This window comes from Aquila chrysaetos, chromosome 2 (genome assembly GCF_900496995.4).
Source record: "Aquila chrysaetos chrysaetos chromosome 2, bAquChr1.4, whole genome shotgun sequence".
Taxonomy (NCBI): domain Eukaryota; kingdom Metazoa; phylum Chordata; class Aves; order Accipitriformes; family Accipitridae; genus Aquila; species Aquila chrysaetos.
In genome coordinates this window covers 45,129,339-45,146,444 of record NC_044005.1, presented here as the reverse complement: position 1 = coordinate 45,146,444, position 17,106 = coordinate 45,129,339, and the positions used below count along the sequence as shown (strand labels likewise).

Here is a 17,106-nt window from a genome sequence, read left to right as displayed (position 1 = left end):
GGGAAGTAATTGATCCAAGCAATTACGGTCCCTCATCTTGGGACTCAGATGCACAAAGAATTTATAGCCAAGTCACAAGTTACCAGATATTACTGAATCTTGAAAACTGCCTATATGAAAGCTTCTGCTTTGAATTTAGCACGGTGTAATCTAAGTCACTTGGTTTGCCATGAAGGAACTATTTAACCTCATGGTTCGCACTGGCTTAAGAACAATAAACTGGCCATGAGTAACTTCAGTCTGGGAATTAGAAGAATGTTTCCAACAATTAGTAGAGGGAAGTTCTGGTATGGCCTTCTAAGTGAAACAGCTGGAGGAAAAAGCCCTTAGTTTCTGTCAAGATTAACAGGGTGAATTTGCAGTGGGGATTACAGTGTTGACAACAAATGCCAAGCACTTGTTAATAACAACCCAAAGATTCCTTTTGGCCTAGTTTTCCTGAGCTGTCTTCAACATAAGAACAATGAGTAAACACAGAAGCACATTGAGGCTCTCTAGTATCTACCTGCAACATAAGATTAGCAAGGTGGACAGGTAGCCTTGCTACGTAGCTTTTCAAATACATCCGTTGTGTAGCTCTCAGGAGCAGGGGGGAAATGGGGCAAAGACAGCATGCATAATGCTGATACAAACCAGTGTGACAAAGATACTGACTACATGTTAGGTGTACCATGTTTCATGTTGAAAAAACTGAACAGCGAGTTTCCTTGGTGCAGCTCAGTGGTACTTACTTTTTGCAGAAGTATTTTTATGTTTCTGAAATACCCTCTGTTTCTCACTGTTCTGGGTGCTGGATGTCAGAAAAGTAGACTTCAAACAGATTTAACATTAACTGAGCATCCGTTCGGTCAGTCTTGGCCAGCAAAGGGATGAAACCCGGATGCCTTGGCCGAGGAGGGCTGTTCCTGATACGTGAGCAGGAACGTTGTTGAATATTCAGAAACAGCAGCCTTATGGCTCGCGTGAGAAAAATAGCAGAGCTCACTAAAGGGAACAACGAGATCGGATCTGTACAAACACAGCTGCAGTACTGTGGCGCTGCCCTTGACCTCTGTCACATGCTCACAGTACAAGGCAAAGGAAAGTACCCGTTGTTCAAGGAGCACGGTGACCAACCTTGCAGTCCTGATCACAAGACAGACAGAAACCTGAGTTTACCGATACAGTTGACAGCATACTGAAGAATGCATAAATCTTAGTTGTGAGTCTTTCCTCTGATGTCATATTCCACGAGTTCTTACAAGGAATACAGCAGGGCTGGGGCTCAGCACACCAGTGTTGTTCCACTAACAGCCTCACCTCTCCACAAGATACCTGCTAAGCTCTCGGCGACTTCCCACACACATTCCAGCATGCAGCCTGCACGGCTCACGTGTGACCCCCAAGCACTCACCCTGCACCCTTCTTTACATGCATCGGCCCGCAGCCCACCCCCACACACCTCCTGTCCCAAAACCACAGTGTTCCCGCCAGCACCATTTCCTGCACTCACACTGCTCCCGCATGCCTGCCTCCTGGCACTTGCGCAGCCGGCACTCCTGACACTTGCGACGCATGTACATGTCCATCTCACACTTGCCGCCATTCTTGCAGACGTACTGTGCACCCTTGATGACGCTGCGACGGAAGAAGCCCTTGCAGCCTTCACAGCTCAGCACGTTGTAGTGGAAGCCGGAGGCCTTGTCCCCACAGACGCTGCACACTTCATTTCCCAGCATCTTAGGGGCTGGGCCCTTCTTCCGCTTCAGGGGGGGATTTTCTACCAAAACGAACAGTACCGAGGAAAAGGGGGGAAAAAAAAAAAAAAAAGAAAAAAAAGAAAAGGCCACACACATGAGGGAAGCATGGTGTTTGCAGCCAATTGCCCTATTCCTTACAATAACCGATGTCCTCACTCAAACCCACTGTCTCCCAAACACACAAATGAAAAGATCAAGTCTCCCATTCCACAGGCTCCCTTTCTGGGTAAACGTATCTTCTGCAACAAACCAACTATTGACATAATCCAAACAGTTTCTCCTCAACTATATAAGCAGATATAGCTTCATGCTTGTTCCCCTCCAAAATAGGGTGAAAGAGCTAAAACGTGCTCAGGCCAGGTGTTTTCTGCACTTTGCATCAGCAGGAATGACAGTTAACAATGTGAGAAAGAGCTGCAAAAAAGTTGAGCTGAAATCCAAGACTGTGCAGAAAGTAATTTTCTTCAGAATTCACCTCCAGTTCTCTTACTTCTATTCTCTGCCATGCTCGTGCACAAGGATAAGGAAAAATGGTTCAGCAGTCAAATAGTGACAGAAAACCAGTGCTGAAACCGTGACCCTACAAAAAGCAGACTGAGGAGGCAATCCCTGTAACTGGAACACTTGGGGAAACTGTCAAGACAGAAGACAGCAACTTCATGCAGTCAGGGGCAATGAGCAGGCAAGCAGCACACTGCACAAGCTCTGTGAACCTTTGGAACCCACATAATTTCTTCAAGAGTGCTCCCCACTCCCAAAACTGAACCACTCTCATACTGACAGTTAGTTCATTTACTAAACCTTGTTATTCCACCTGAAACACAGGGCCTTCACTACTGCCTCAAATTTCACATGTCTTGTGCAGCAGCTCCCAGTTCTTCCTATGTCTTCCTACATCTTGTCACTAGCTGTGCATTCTGAAAACATCTTTGGTCTACTCCAGCGCGTCTCACCTTAAGCATTCCAGCCAATGCTTGCCAATGTTATTTGTGTATCCCCTCCCTATTAGCCATCTCTCTTTTCATTCCATTTAATTCTAGCCATGTTGACATCTGACATGTCCTTCTGCACAGCTCATAGTGCAAGTATTTTTCTGTATGTCAGAAATTATAGATTCTTCTATGGCAGCTGTTCACAAAAATTACAAACACCATGTCTTGACAAATCTCCAGATTATGTTTAGGTATGCCTGGAAAGCTGTTACACTGGAGTTAATTCATAGGGATTGGTTTGCAGAGCAAGGCTTCTGCATTTCCTGATCAGCATCACGGTTACAATGGCAGGTCTCATATTCATACACACGGTTCTAATACCTCTATCTTTACTCTCAGTTACACTTACTATTCTGCTCGAGTTCCTGAAATGGTAGACAGTTTTAGGTCATTCTCAGAAATTATTATTAGTGTTCTTCACTACATATTGGTTTTCACAGCCTTAAGTATCTTGGTGTTGATTTTCAATCCCAAGGTCTGGAGGTCACTCATTTTGGCCTGCACTTCTCCTTGCAGATTCGACAGCAGGAAAATGTCATCAGAAAGGTTAAGTCTCTGATATTCCCCTCTCCTGTTCTACTATATTTCTCTTCACACAATCTATTACCAGGAGGAAATTACACAATGCCTAGTCATTTCAAATTACTTTGTCTGCCATTGCATATATATTAATTGGTATAACAACTTTGCGGAAGCCTCAAATGATGTTCATATGTTTCTGAGGGACAGCAGAGTAATCCAATGACTTCCACAAGATGGATTTGTCTGTCCTGTGGATTTCTTACCTGTCTTTAAAACATTCCATAAACGTCTGATTACCATTCCTACTACCATTTAATTGAGACAGATAGGCTTATACTTTGATCTATGCAAATTATTTTCCATTGTTGAACATGAACCATTTTAGTTATATAGCTTATTGTCATTTTCTGTAGTCAAAGATAACACAGAAATAATTTCAGATGTATCAAGCATGATTGCCATCTCTGCACCTTTAGCTCTCATTAGGGCCCTCCTTCTTTGGTAGATCCCCTATTTAATAATTTTTTTCCACATTTTGTGGCTTTTTTTCTTGCATTTTTGTAAGGCATTTATCAATTGTTTTCTTTTCCTGCCCTCAAATCTGTTTTAAGGACTTTTATTGGGTAATATCTCTTCACTTTTCAACTACTCTCTTTGCTTCTACTCTCTTGATGAGTCCTTGTTCAATGCTCACATCTCCTCTTCTTTTTATATCTGGGATTGCCCATTGCCTCACTGTTCAACAGCTGCATTTATTTGTCATATTTTCATTAAGTTTCTGATACTATGCTAAACACCTCACTTGTACTTTCCTTTTTTTCCTGTTACTCCTCCAGAGATGTTATACTATGTCTTCTTAGAGTTTGAAAGTGTAGGATTGTGTGTGTCCATAGCAATTATAACTGCAAAATCTCAATTCTATTTCCTGATACTCTTTTAACCTCAGTTAACCTCAGAAATGTGTAGAAGAAACTTCTGACTGTCTTTCCATTATATGAATCTGCAAGAACCTATTATTTCTTTACATCACTAACCGTTGTTGGATTGTCACCCGTAGTACAGCTTTATTGTTCAGCAGTTTTTGATAAGGCTAACAAAAAGAAATTCATTTTACCACCACAGACCCAGCCTCTAGAAGGTCAAATAAGCAAAATATTCAACACATTTATCACCTGGATAAACCCAGTCATCTTCAACTATCAATAACTGATTCTATTGTTAGACATTCTCTCTGAGCGCCTCAAGCACAGCAGAACTCACCCTAAAATTTTGCCCAGTATCAATTCTGCTTGCAGCTGAAAGAATGGATAGCCTTTAGCTTGCATGGATTTAGTAAAATTTTTCCATACCTGCATGCTCAGGAGGGTTCTCTGAGCCAGGGAAGAGTGAAAGCCCTTCCTCCTCCATCTCAAATACACTTGCCACCCTCTTCCCATGATCCTGTGTGCTGAGTTGAGTGGGACCCATGGAGGCCACACAGGAAGGGCTCACTATAATCTCATCGCTGCAGCATTATTACTGCCAAGCGAGGGGCCGCAGGTGTCTTTCTTCAACGTCTTCAGTTTCTCTCTGCTACTAAAAGTCAGAAAGGAAGTACCTGTGGAAAAAACACAGATGCAAAAGAGGCAGGAGTTCAACTACTGAGGCTATTAAGTTCCAAAATCTATTACAAGCTGCATCACAAGCAAGCTTCAAGGTTTTGTTTCCTTATTTATTCAAAGGGACAATTAACTTTGTTTTATCAATGTTTATGCTCTTGAAACACAATATTTTAACAAACTGTGGTAAAAGGTATAAGCTTAGCACACCCAGGCACAAAACTGTCTTTTTATTGCCAAAATATTTATCAAAGCAGGACAAGACTTCATTACTGCTAACACCACCAGGGGACTTCAGTCCTGACCTCTCCAAGTGTGCAAGAGGGAAATTCCAGACTTTACAACTGGTGGCCTTTGTTAAAGCTTCCAGTAACAAATAGCTCATTGCTGCCAGCTGCCCTGGATTTTGTGGCATGTACTGCAAGGCACATAGAAAATCGTAAAAGACAATTTTGATACAATTATTTATTAAAGACTACAAAACACCGAATTTCCCTATTAACATCAGTAGCCAAAGGCTGTGCCAAAGATCAGTGATGTATCAAAGATGAGGATGACAAATCCTCCCCTCACCTACAGCAAGAAATTGAAAGCCAGCATCATACCTACAGGAAACGACCATTACGCCACCCTCGGGAAACAGATTCACTACCAACCTTCTGAGGATACCCTTTTCTGGAACCTGGAAACCATACTGAAAAGCAACTTTATTATACAGCACTAACTCCACTACAGAACCTGAACCTGCAAAGCAAATCCAATCACTTTTTTCCAAAAAGCCCCACCTGCACAGAATAAGGCCTTACTGGTTTGACTGCACGGACTTAGTGAAACTGATGCAAACTGCTAATGTAAACACCCCTAATCTGATTGAACATGCATTTGATCAGTTGATCTTAACTCAGTGATTTACCAATGCAAGCTAAAGGGATTAACTGATTTAAAAAAGCAACTACGTTAAAGGCCTGTACCAGTTTAACTTGAGTGACTGAGTTCAGGACTGGAAGCCTGCCTGCCACTCTCTGAAAGACAGGAGGTGACGGGAAGCTGTGCAGCAGCCCAGATACAAAAGCATCAGGTAAGCAGGGGCATGCCTCACACACTGCGGTGCTGACTGGGAAGAGGCAGAGGATCACAGTCCCAAGTGCCTTCTTCCCTCCCGGGTATTTGGACCAGACCGCGCAACTTTTCTTAGAATGCCAAAGGCAAAGATGAAAGCAATACCACCCCCCTCCCAGTGTTCTGAAACAGTCATCAGGTATAAAAGCAGTCATAATGTCAAGCTTGCTGAGCTCCTGCCATCTCCAATTACACTGTGGCAGATAATAGATGCAGGTGTTAAAAACCACAGGGCATATTAATTCACGTGACCTTTGTAAATACAGCCTCAGACCGTATAAGGAATTCAGAAATCCCTCCCCCTTGGTGCACGCAGCCACTGAATTGCTGGAGAAACAGATCATCTAGGATAAAAGCAGTGGCAGCAAATATGAAACTCAAAACCATAGAAAGGAAGAAGTCCTATTGTGGGAGACTACAACCTAACTGATGTGATTTGCAACCAATTCAAAGAGACTCACAGTCCTCAAAGAAAAAACGTGGCTATCACAATCAACTTTTTTTTTTAAAAAGTCTCCACAGTAAATCCTGCATCAACTGAAAACCTTGTGGAGAGGCACAGAGCATCAGATGGAGATAGGAACTTCACCGAAACAAACCCAAACCCAACTTGTATTCCTAGTCCTATGTAAGCTCCTCACTGATATTGATACCAGTTGTGTCTGAACATGTTTGGGCATGAAACAAGAAAGCTAAGTGTATTGCCTCAGTGCATCTCCACATTCCTTTAAACCATGCAAAAGACTCACTCAAACATTAATTATTGTGCAGAATGAATCACCAGCAGCAGTACCACAGTGATTTTTCAAAGGAAGAGTTCGATCCCCCAGCTGAGGGACTGAGTGACAGTGCTCAGGCCCCACTGCCTTCAGTTCAGTGATCCAGCCAGTCTTGCTGCATCCCAGCCACAACTGCGATGTATTCTGGAAGGCAAAAGAGGAGGGTACAGCCTGATGGGATTTCAAAACTGTGTCATGCACACAACCATGACACAACATTGCAAGAGCGAAACTTGCTGTCAGCAGGACATCTGGAGCCCAAAGCAGAGTTTCTAAGAGACTGCAGACTTCCTGGCAATGTCTGAGAAGTCTGCAGTTACCAGCAGGGAGGGGAGTATAAATCCACGTGCACACCCAGGACACGGCAAGGGGTAAGGCCTATGAGCCACTATCTTCATGCTGTAAAACCAACCCACACGTTCCTACTTCGTGCACCAGCCTCTAGCCTTCCCAAAACAGAACGGGCCAGGTAAGAGAGGCCTCTTGTCCTCTCTGCTCCTCAGACACAGTATTTTTTAGTTTTGTAAATGTAGTAACAGTTGCAGGCTGTGGAAAACTGACCTAACTACAAACAGCAGCTCTCTGGTGCTAGGTAAAGAAACCTAAACTAGCATTCCCCCCACAGACACACAAGTGAGAGGCTGTATGACTAGGCCGGGGAGTTAGTTTTCACAGAAATACATAAGGATTGTTTTCAAATGACTAAAAATCTTGTCAAGTTTTGTACTAATAATCATGTTATTAGAGATTCACGTCTTCTGATTTGCACCACCACTTCAACTAAAAATGTTGAAGGGTGATGCAAGCTGTAACTGCAGAAAGGAACACTGTCTTCTTGACATAATCTGTTGTGCTGCCTCCCACTGTCTGTCTCAACTCTGTCAGTTTTAGAAACCAGGACTGGCCAAGTGACAAAAGATGAAGCAATCACTTCTCTCTAACGCAGCGTCTAGAACAGAGGAACCTGATGAGCAGACATACTCCAGCGAGGAAGCACATATAGATGAAAGGCTAAGGGAAACAATTTTCTGCCAGCTCTTGTCACCCATGTCTCAAATAAGACACTAAACACTTCTGAAATGTGTTGCTACCAGCTTTGCCCTACTCCATTTCTTCCCTCTCCCTTCCTTTTCCGAGACAACAGAACAACTCGGATACCAATGGTCCCAAGGTCAGCGCTCCCGCAACAGAAAGTACTGTTAACAGAGACTAGAGGTGGCAGCCCTGCCTCTTGCACCTCATGTTAAGTGCCAAAAACATTCATTACTTCCACCAGCAACAGTCTCATCTTGTCCCATTCCCTCAGCTGAGTCCTCTTCCAAGCCCAGCTGAAGCACTTATGTACTCTTCTGGAAGTCTTTTATCTGACTTGTCATCAACACACACAAAGCTACAGAATATGCCTAATTTCTGTCCCACATTCATTGGGGATAATAAAGGAGATAGCATTGGGCAGCACAGCACAAAGAAACCAAATGAGCCAGGTGCAGTTACTGTGACACTTCTGCTAAACAGGTCTGTCTTCCCCTGGTATTCCTTGCTTTCTTTGAGAAGTTTAAGGATCAAGAACCAGACCAGATGCAAGCACACCTCTGAAGAAACCGTACTGTGGAGTGCAGGAATAATCAGAAGAATAGCACAATGAGCCCTTTACCTCCAAATACTGGATGTTCAGAGGAAACGGTAGCTTTTTAGGAAGTTCACGCAAGTCTCTGGGATCTTTCAAAACAGGATTTACTGGTCAGAGTCCTGGTCCTGTAAATTACAAAATCCTACAGCCTTCTGCCACAGGAAAATACATGGTTATGTTTCAGTTCTGTAGTGAATCACAAGCATGCACTCTGCAGCACGTCAGCATCAGCAGAAGAGACCTTACATTTGTATACATATATTAACATGACTGTGCTCATGCATCACCCAGCTGTGTGTCAACAGGACTGTGCCTTTGTGCATGAGCCTAACAGGCTGATGGTGAACAAATGCATGTGATAGGAAGGGCTATCATTCAGAGGTACCTAAAGCAGGGATATAATTGGTCATTTTGGCTTCTAAACGTGTTCTAACATGCAATACAAGTGCCAGCACCCAATGTGAATCTGCCTCTGAAAGCTGGGCTCACAACAGTGTGTAAGAGTCTCTGCTGAAATCCAAATGCACAACTCACACATTGGTAATGCTACCTCGGGTATCAAAAGTTGGCTGCAGATCTAAATAGCCAAGAAAAACAAAAAAACCTGTTGGACTGAGATTTCACAGGACCCTACAGCACCAGTACAGAACTAAGCCCCTTAGGAGACACCACTGTTCCAATCCTTTCCTAAGGAGTAGCCAGTATTTTGTGACCTAATGCTCTTCCTACCCCATCTCTGGCATAGCAGACAGAGTATTTTCACAAACCTTCCCAAGGAACTTGGTACTACCTTGTAGCTGTCTCAGAGAAACAAAGGTTATTCCTAGCTCATGTTGGCTCATTCCTCTTCCTTCCCTCTGCATCATCACATTTCTCAAGAAATGCTGGAACAGCTAGTAGGTCTGTAAGCAGAGCAAAAGTACACATATAACAGGTTTCAACTAGGAAAAAGTTGAAAGGGACACTTGTACCTTTCAGGACAGAAAAAGAATCCTATGCAAATCTGTCACTTTGAAAATGAAGCAATATTACATGTGAAAACTGTTAAAACTCATGGGAAAAAATAATTAACTTCAGATTGTCAATGGGAGGGACAAACCATGAAAATGCAAGGTGTGCAAAGCAGTGCAACAGGATAGCATAAAGAATGGTTTTGAACAGTATGTTTACAAAGAATGGAAAGAACGGTTCTGTAACTCTCATGGAATGGAGACTAGCTCTGTGCCCCTGCTGTAAAACCCTCTCTACAGAGAACTGAGGGACACGGTTTGAAATCGCACTTTCAGGTCGGGTATGGATGGCATGGCAGCATTCAGAGAACAACAGCAGAAGTGACTAAGAACTGAACAGATTAAAATAAACAAACATGTGTCACTTGGTTGAAAGAGTACTGGGAAAGAGAAGCAGGAAGGTGTAATGATGGTGTACAGCAGGATGAAAGGCATTATTCTGAAAGATGGTACGCCTAAGAGGAATAGAAGGAAACTGAGAAAGGGAAAGTCAGGCTATTACAGAAAAACACCCTAAAGGTGAGTTCTGGGAGACTGGAGGGCAGTCTCCATAACTTTTCCTTCCAAAATTAGACCTTATATTACAACCTAAATGCAAAGAGGTCTGCAGACATTTCTGAATCTTAACCTAATAAGGCTTAGATGCTCTTGACCCACAGAATATGCTATTATAAACAAACAATGGCGGCAACAGAAGTTCCAAGCTAGCTCCACCCTACCGCAGGTAAGAAGGGATAGAGGACTGAAACAAAAAAGAAGTCTCTCTCGATTGAACAAATTGGTTAGCAAGGTGAACTGGAATCATAAGGCACAACTGTACTACCAAACAGAATGCAATAATTTAGGGCAGAATCAGGCCAAAGTACTTTTGCTTTGCTCCACGTAAAAAAACCCAACCAAACTCACTCCTTGTCTATGATCTTCAGAGCACAGGATTTGCTTATTTCCTACACAGCCTGTGGATGCCCCCATTTTGGGAACAGGGCTTCCCAAACTGTACATCAGGTGAAGACAGAATGCGCTGACTCCAGTCCCACCCAAGAACCTAACAAGCTCTGCAAAAGAACTGCTCACCCCACCAGCAATTGTTTTGCAAGAAGTCAGCTCTCCTTTTCACATGCCTCATCCAGCAGGAGATGTTCCCTCCCCTCTCACCTGCCTCTCATTATTCCTTGCCTGTCAAAGGCTGAGGTTTTGGTTTTGCCCTTGTCTTCACCTCTTGGTTTCTGCCTGATCAAAGAGTGCCATGTCAACGCAAGGAGCAAGAGGAAAAGAGTATATGTGTGACTGCTTTCAGGGTGGGTAAGATCCTGAAATGGGCTGTGCCGTTCCGTTTCCTCCCTCCCTCTCTCCCAACTGCCAGATGCCCTTGGTCCTGCAACTGAACGGAGGAGAAAGGAGATGAGGTTACTGGAGTTCATTCACACTGCGCACAGCGCTGCTCTCGCCTCCCTTCCTGTTTGCATGGAAGTATCACTCCCTCTGACAAAGGGAGAGGGAAAAGAGAAACAGGCAGAAAGGGAGAGAGATGAGGTGATGGTAAGAGAAGGTAGGCTTTTCCCTGGTTAATGACTGGAAATGAGTAACAGGTGATATCAGGAGTGATGTGGCCACCTTGCTGCCATGAAATTCCTTTAAAGGCCATTGACACAAGTTCCCTTGAACTCTGGAAAACAGTACAAGCCACGTCTGGGTAAAAAAGCCCCAGACCCTTCTACCCCTTCTAGGCTTTCAACTGTCACCTCAGCTTTCAAGCTTCTGGCTAACCTAGAGTATAACCACCTTAGGAATGGCAAAAACTAGGGCACGCACTGGGTTACAGCAAGGAAGATGTTACAGTAGCAGCATCCCTCCACCTTCCCCTCCAAGCCGTCTTGTAAAAAATGACAAGTCATCCTTTCTCAGTTCCATCTGGCCAGATGAGCTCTGAAGCCAGTGACACGACATGGGGAGTAGACAGAGCACAGCCACTTTGGAGCGACACCAACTTGTGCAGCACCCACAGGGATGAACACAAGAAGAACTTGCCGTTTGTAGCTGGACTGCAATAATCCCCCATGTCTGGCTGCGAATCCAGCTCATTGACAGCTCGACACCACTATCAGCACCGACCTTCAGATGACAGGAAGCACAACTGAGGCTTTGACAGGGGCTTCCAACAGGAAAAATCCCATCTGTGCTCCTCCCAGGAGGATGAGACACACACAGGGGAGCAGCTGCCCCCTCCTGCTAGCAGAGGAGCAAAGAGCAGCTCTCTGCCACTCCTTGGGAAGAAGGGGAAGGGAGGAGATCCAGCCTGGAGCCTTGTCTACACAATATGTTTGTCAGCATCAGCTATAATAGCAAACTCCCCCCTATGGAAATTCACTTCAAAACAGCAACAGCTTTCTTTTGCCAGTGCCACTCACAATTTCCCCAAGCAAAGTAAGCTATTCTACCAGTAAGTCTTTTTTTTCCCTTGCACATCTAAGTGTATCTATGCAAAGGTGGTTTTGGTTTGCATGTTTGTTTTTCTTCCTAGGGCCCCTGTATTGGCTAATGGTGTAATTCTTTCGCACTTCTAACCAAACCACCAGGCATACATGCACACACACACACACAAAGAACAAAATCAAACGTGAAAAGTGTTCAAGCAACCTAGAAAAACTTCCTACTACAAAATAATCTGCTAACTAGCAAGACCCTGCTTTGGAAAATTAAAGTTGAGGTGTTTGCAGCCCATTATTCCTGCTGCTGACCAGCTCTTACACATCCTACGTACAGGGACAGCTCATCACGTCCTACCTGACGGCTGAAAACAAGATCTGACCCCACCACCTTAGTTTCCTTAAAAATGCCACTGCATGGCAGCATGGAAAACATGTCCACAGACTCTGTTTCTTTCTGGATTCCTTCTCTAGCTTTACTCAGCCATCAATACCTTGTTCTACACAATTATACACAGCTATCCAAAACATAACAGCCAGCTGTTCTTTGAAGCAACAGTTTTAAGACCCAGAGCTTCCTTAGCCTTTGCAGAGAACAGGGTTTAAAAGAGACAGGAAATACACGGTGTCATCCAGATCAGAGGTAATGGCAATAACCAGCTAGGTTCAAAAAGCTGGTTTTTTTTAAAATGGGGCTTGCACGGAAGTGAAAAAAAAAAAGAAAAAAAGAAAAAAAGAGTTAGAGAAGCCTGGCTCTTCAATCATTGTGGACTTCCACAGGGCACCACATTACAGAACAAAAGAAAACTCCTACCTTGGATCCTACATTCCTCCTTTATGACCCTCAGTCCCACAGATGTTACAGCCCTGCTTCAGGGAACACAAGTCTGACTCATGGCAGATTTGAGATGTCATCCCAATGCCATCTCCAAACTGAAGCAAGATCAGAACTTAAAAACAAACAAACAAAAAAGAGAGATAAGAATGAATACCCCAAATAACATGCCGATAGTAGAGATGCGAGGGAAAAGGATTAAACCTAGTCTGTAAGCAATAAGAGAACCAACTAGATTTTGCCTAGAAAAGGGCACTGCAGGCCTTTTTTCTGCATGTAGAAAATGATAATGATAAATAATCACACGACATACTGTTTACCTGATTGTTTCCTTAGAATAATTCCATCTCCACTGAACTATGCAGTAAGGTAATAACATTTCATCACGCATGCCTATTCTAGCCAAGTGCCTTTATCAGCTGGCACCAGAAAAGGGAAATCTGCTCAGCTCCCCAGGCTGTCTCAGCCCATCTCTTCAACATCAGTATCCCAAACTGCTGTTGACTCCTCTGAGCAGGAAGACGGCCCAATCCGCTGTCAGCACTGAACTACTACTAAAACAGATAAAAGCAGTAAGAAGCAGCTGCAATATTTTACCAGGAAGACAAGATGACAAAGGACGCGTAAAGCTGTAGGATGTATCACAGCAAAGCCAGAAAGAGAACTTAAAAGCCCGCAACTCCCAGCCCTTGTCCAGACCACCTTCTCTTTCAAACTGGTCTTCTCCATCCTCTAGAAGCTATGAAATAAAAGAACATGAAGAATAAGAGGCAAAAGAAGAAAGAACACAATAAAGGAGAGGGCTGTTTACGGTACAATTGTTTGTTCATTTTTCTTGTTTCCTCCTTTCCTCCTACCCCAAGAGTACTTTCATCAGCATACTGCGTATCACCATAACTGAAACAAGATTGTTTCTGGGAAACAGCCTTTTTATAATGTACCTGACAGCACTTTGTATCCAAGCACCATCCCACCTAAAAGCATCAATCAAAACAATACCGATCACAGGCAAAACAGAAATACAGTACTGGATTGCAAAACAGGCAGGAAACTCATTAAGATTCCCTTAAGGGCAGTAGGGGAAAAGTACCAATTTCCATTCATAGAAATATCACCCCTAGATGTAGCACAGAGGTCAGGAAGAAATGACAGTACTACAGAAATACCCATATAAAAAACACATCGGAGGGATACTGGAATGGAGTTTTAAATTGCTTCAAAGTACGCTTGACTGTTAGTCTATTCCCCACTCATCCATTACCGGGGATATATTTTGGCAGGTTTTGCTAACACTGCTCTTAGAAGAATGGGAGGAGAGAGGCAGGGGTACCCACCCTGCAGCAGATGTGCGTATCCAAACCTAGATCGGCCAGAAGACTGCAGTAGAGCAAGAAGAGAGATCAGAAGAGGTGCCAAGAAACACAGTGAAGACTGGCACAGGGGTGCAGGTCAGAATAAAGGACTATTATGAGCTCTGTTGCAAAGTAAACTTGCCCTGCTTTTGACTTTACTATTCTGGATCCTGGCCTGTAGAGTCTATTTTGGCTTTGGGGGTCATTGCAACTAAACACTTTGAAGGTACAATAACAGCAAAATAAGGAGGGATTTTTTTGTTTGTTTTTTATTAACCCACAGGGTAGAATCTAAGAGGGAAGGGTTAAAGGTCTGAAAATGAGAGAAAGAGGATCTGTGCGACAGGAAGGGAGCATGTGAGAGGGCGTGTGACAGGCTGTGTAGCAGAATGTGTGTGTAGATCTCATTCCCTCCGAGGCTCTTGGCCAAATGTGGAGCTGAACTTTCTGCAGACTTTGTCCTGCCAAGTCATGTTCCCTTCTCACACTGCCTGACATCACCACAAATACTCAGCTGGAAAACAGTCCAGAGCCGGACAGAGTCCACTGCTCAAACACCAGCCAGTGAAATGGCTGCACTCACCGCACACCCACCAGATGAGAAACCAGAGCCACCGACCCTCCTCGCAGGTTATCTCCAAGAGCCCAGGAGGCCTCGCCCTCTTCCATCCAGAAAGAGCCCTAACAAGGCACAAAGAGATCGGAGGTGCTAACAGACAAATGCTTTTCTATTGCCCAAATAACGTAGCCCAGAACAGATTGAAAGTCTGCACAAAGGCTCTAAGAGAAAAAAGCAAAAGAACGTAACCATCAGATTGCCCGGGTTTGTCACCAGCAACATACTGCAAGGAGCCCACTCTGTTCCCAACTCCAGTGCAAACCTGCCACGAGGACAAGGAAGCCATCGCACACGACCCACCGACAAACCAGGAGCCAGTGGTTCTGCAAAGACTGATGCTCCAGCAGGGTTGGCATGAAGCAAGCAAACATCATACTGTCAGAGAGCTCGTATCGCCTGACTTCTCACAAATAATTGCAAACCCAAGATCAATGCTGGAAAATGTGAGCACGTGTAGGAGTGTGTGGGAGCGGGCAATGGGGCTAAGCCAACAGGTGGCTGGATTTCTTATTTTGATCCTTGAATCAAGGGAGAAGGGTGGGGATGGCCTGCCGATTCTGGGACACCACTAAAAGCACCACCCAGAGCAAGTATCAGGGAGTAGCAATTGGAGATGATACTGAAATAAAGGAGGACAAAGTCCGCAGCCTCTTCTTGTTTTTTCTTCAGCCGTCACCCCCAGCCTGCTGCTCAAAAGCAGCATGATAGAAAATGCCCTCAAAGTGCAGGTGATTGGGAGAAAATTCATGTTTTCTTCAGGACAAGGTTTCTCCTTTCTCCACTCCTGTTCTACTTCTAGGAAAACAAACAGCAACTTGGGAGTTTCCTGGAGACCAAGGGAAAATTATTCTTAGTCCCATATAGCTCAGAAAGTTAAGTCTCCTCTTCTCAGACACGCCTAGATAACAGAAGCTACATTATACAATCTGTGCTTATCGGTATTTTACATTTTAAAACACTCCTTACGGCAGAAGTTCCCGCTTCCTTTGCTAAGGAACGGAGTCTGACACCTTTGTAAAGGTCTAGCAGTGCAACCTTGCCTGTCCACATGCTATATGGACCTCAAATCAAATCCCTGGGCCTTCCTACCCAGACCTGCACGTGCCTGAGAATCTGTCCCCCTCACCAGTTGTAAACACAGAAGCCATCTGATGAACTTCTTCCTGGACTTCTCACAGAAACCAGAATATTATTCCTCTCCTACAGACAACGGCCAAGGGTGCGAAGCAGTCAAACAGGAGACCAGAAGCACAAAGCTGGTATTTGAAGGCAAGGTGACAGCTTCGCCTTCTACTCTCGGAACGTGCAGCTGGGTGAGCTGCCCTGCCTCGGTGGCAGTACTCATGCAAGCCAAAGCATGCTGGCGAGGAGGGCTGGCCACAGGACTCTCCTTGTGTGCATGTGTGCATGCATGTCAAGGCAAGCACCACCACAGCAAGTCTCAAAGGCTGTTCCAGTGCAACTTCATGTGCCCACAAACATGCGCGCATGGGGTCCTGCTGGTGGCTGCACTCGAAGCCACTACATGTGCATTATCTGACAGCCTGACTGTGTAAAATCCTCCAGGAAAATTCACTGGCATGGCATGTGGAGTCCTCTGGGGACTGGCACATTTCCGCATGTATGTCCCTGGCAATGGAGATACGCTATGGAGCTGTTGCAGAAGCCTACCTCTTTGCCCTCACTTCATTAAGGGCCCTAGATAGACTATTTAAATTCCAAACATTTTCCTTTAAATGGATTTTACACACATTTTTCAAGATTACACTCGTTCAATTTATTTTCTAAGTTAATGACAATTTATGATAAAGCCTAAAACAATCATTTAAACAAGTACACACCCTATCCAAGCAGCACATGGTTGCTGGAGAATGTTTAAAGAGAGTGTTTCCTAAACTCGAGAAAGTCACTAAGTCTGCAGAACCAGAATCCACTGAAATACCAAACAAACCTTTCTTAAAAAGGCAGAAAGATTACTTTCTTCAATTCACTTATTAAATTAGTTCAGTTCACTCAAAGTTAGGGGAGGCTGCATAAAATGGGGGAGGAGGTGTTTCTCTTCCAATCTCTGAATAAAAACAAGACAAGGGAGGATGAGTTACGGTCATTCCAAGATCTGGAAGGACACGATGACCAAAACCAACCAGTTCATTTTGCTAAGTACAGATAACACTACCCTGTTAAAATAAGTCAGTTTTAATAGCACACACTCCAGCAAGCGTATTTTCTCTTATGTATCCAGTGCGTGATTACAGTGTAATTATAAAAAAACCTGCATATTTAATTTGACCTTTTCATTCAAATGCTGTTTTGTACAAGTCATGAGGAAAGAAATTATTCACCCAGTAAATACAAACCACCGTTTTCTAATGTAAACATTTACTGTGATATAATAGCATAAATGGGTGTATGTAGATACACTGTATCATCCTGTTTAGCAAGACGTAGTAATAGATGAGCCTCACCAATTCGAATAAACTTTCCT

General features: G+C 44.0%; 1 protein-coding gene across 4 annotated transcripts in view; it reads right to left on the bottom strand.

The window, feature by feature from the left end:
- Window positions 1–17,106, bottom strand: part of NR1H3 (nuclear receptor subfamily 1 group H member 3) — a 29,634-nt gene that overhangs the window by 7,587 nt on the left and 4,941 nt on the right. For 2 of the 4 annotated variants that reach the window (XM_029998447.2, XM_029998466.2), the window contains exons 2-3: window positions 4,603–4,850; window positions 1,493–1,762 (exon numbers count right to left, since the gene is read on the bottom strand). In XM_029998447.2, the coding sequence (XP_029854307.1) occupies window positions 1,493–1,762; window positions 4,603–4,720 (388 nt within the window). In that variant the 5' untranslated portion in view covers window positions 4,721–4,850. Of the gene's footprint in view, window positions 1–1,492; window positions 1,763–4,602; window positions 4,851–8,403; window positions 8,491–17,106 lie in introns of those variants that run through there. The other 2 variants (XM_029998457.2, XM_029998475.2) reach the window with 2 other exon arrangements.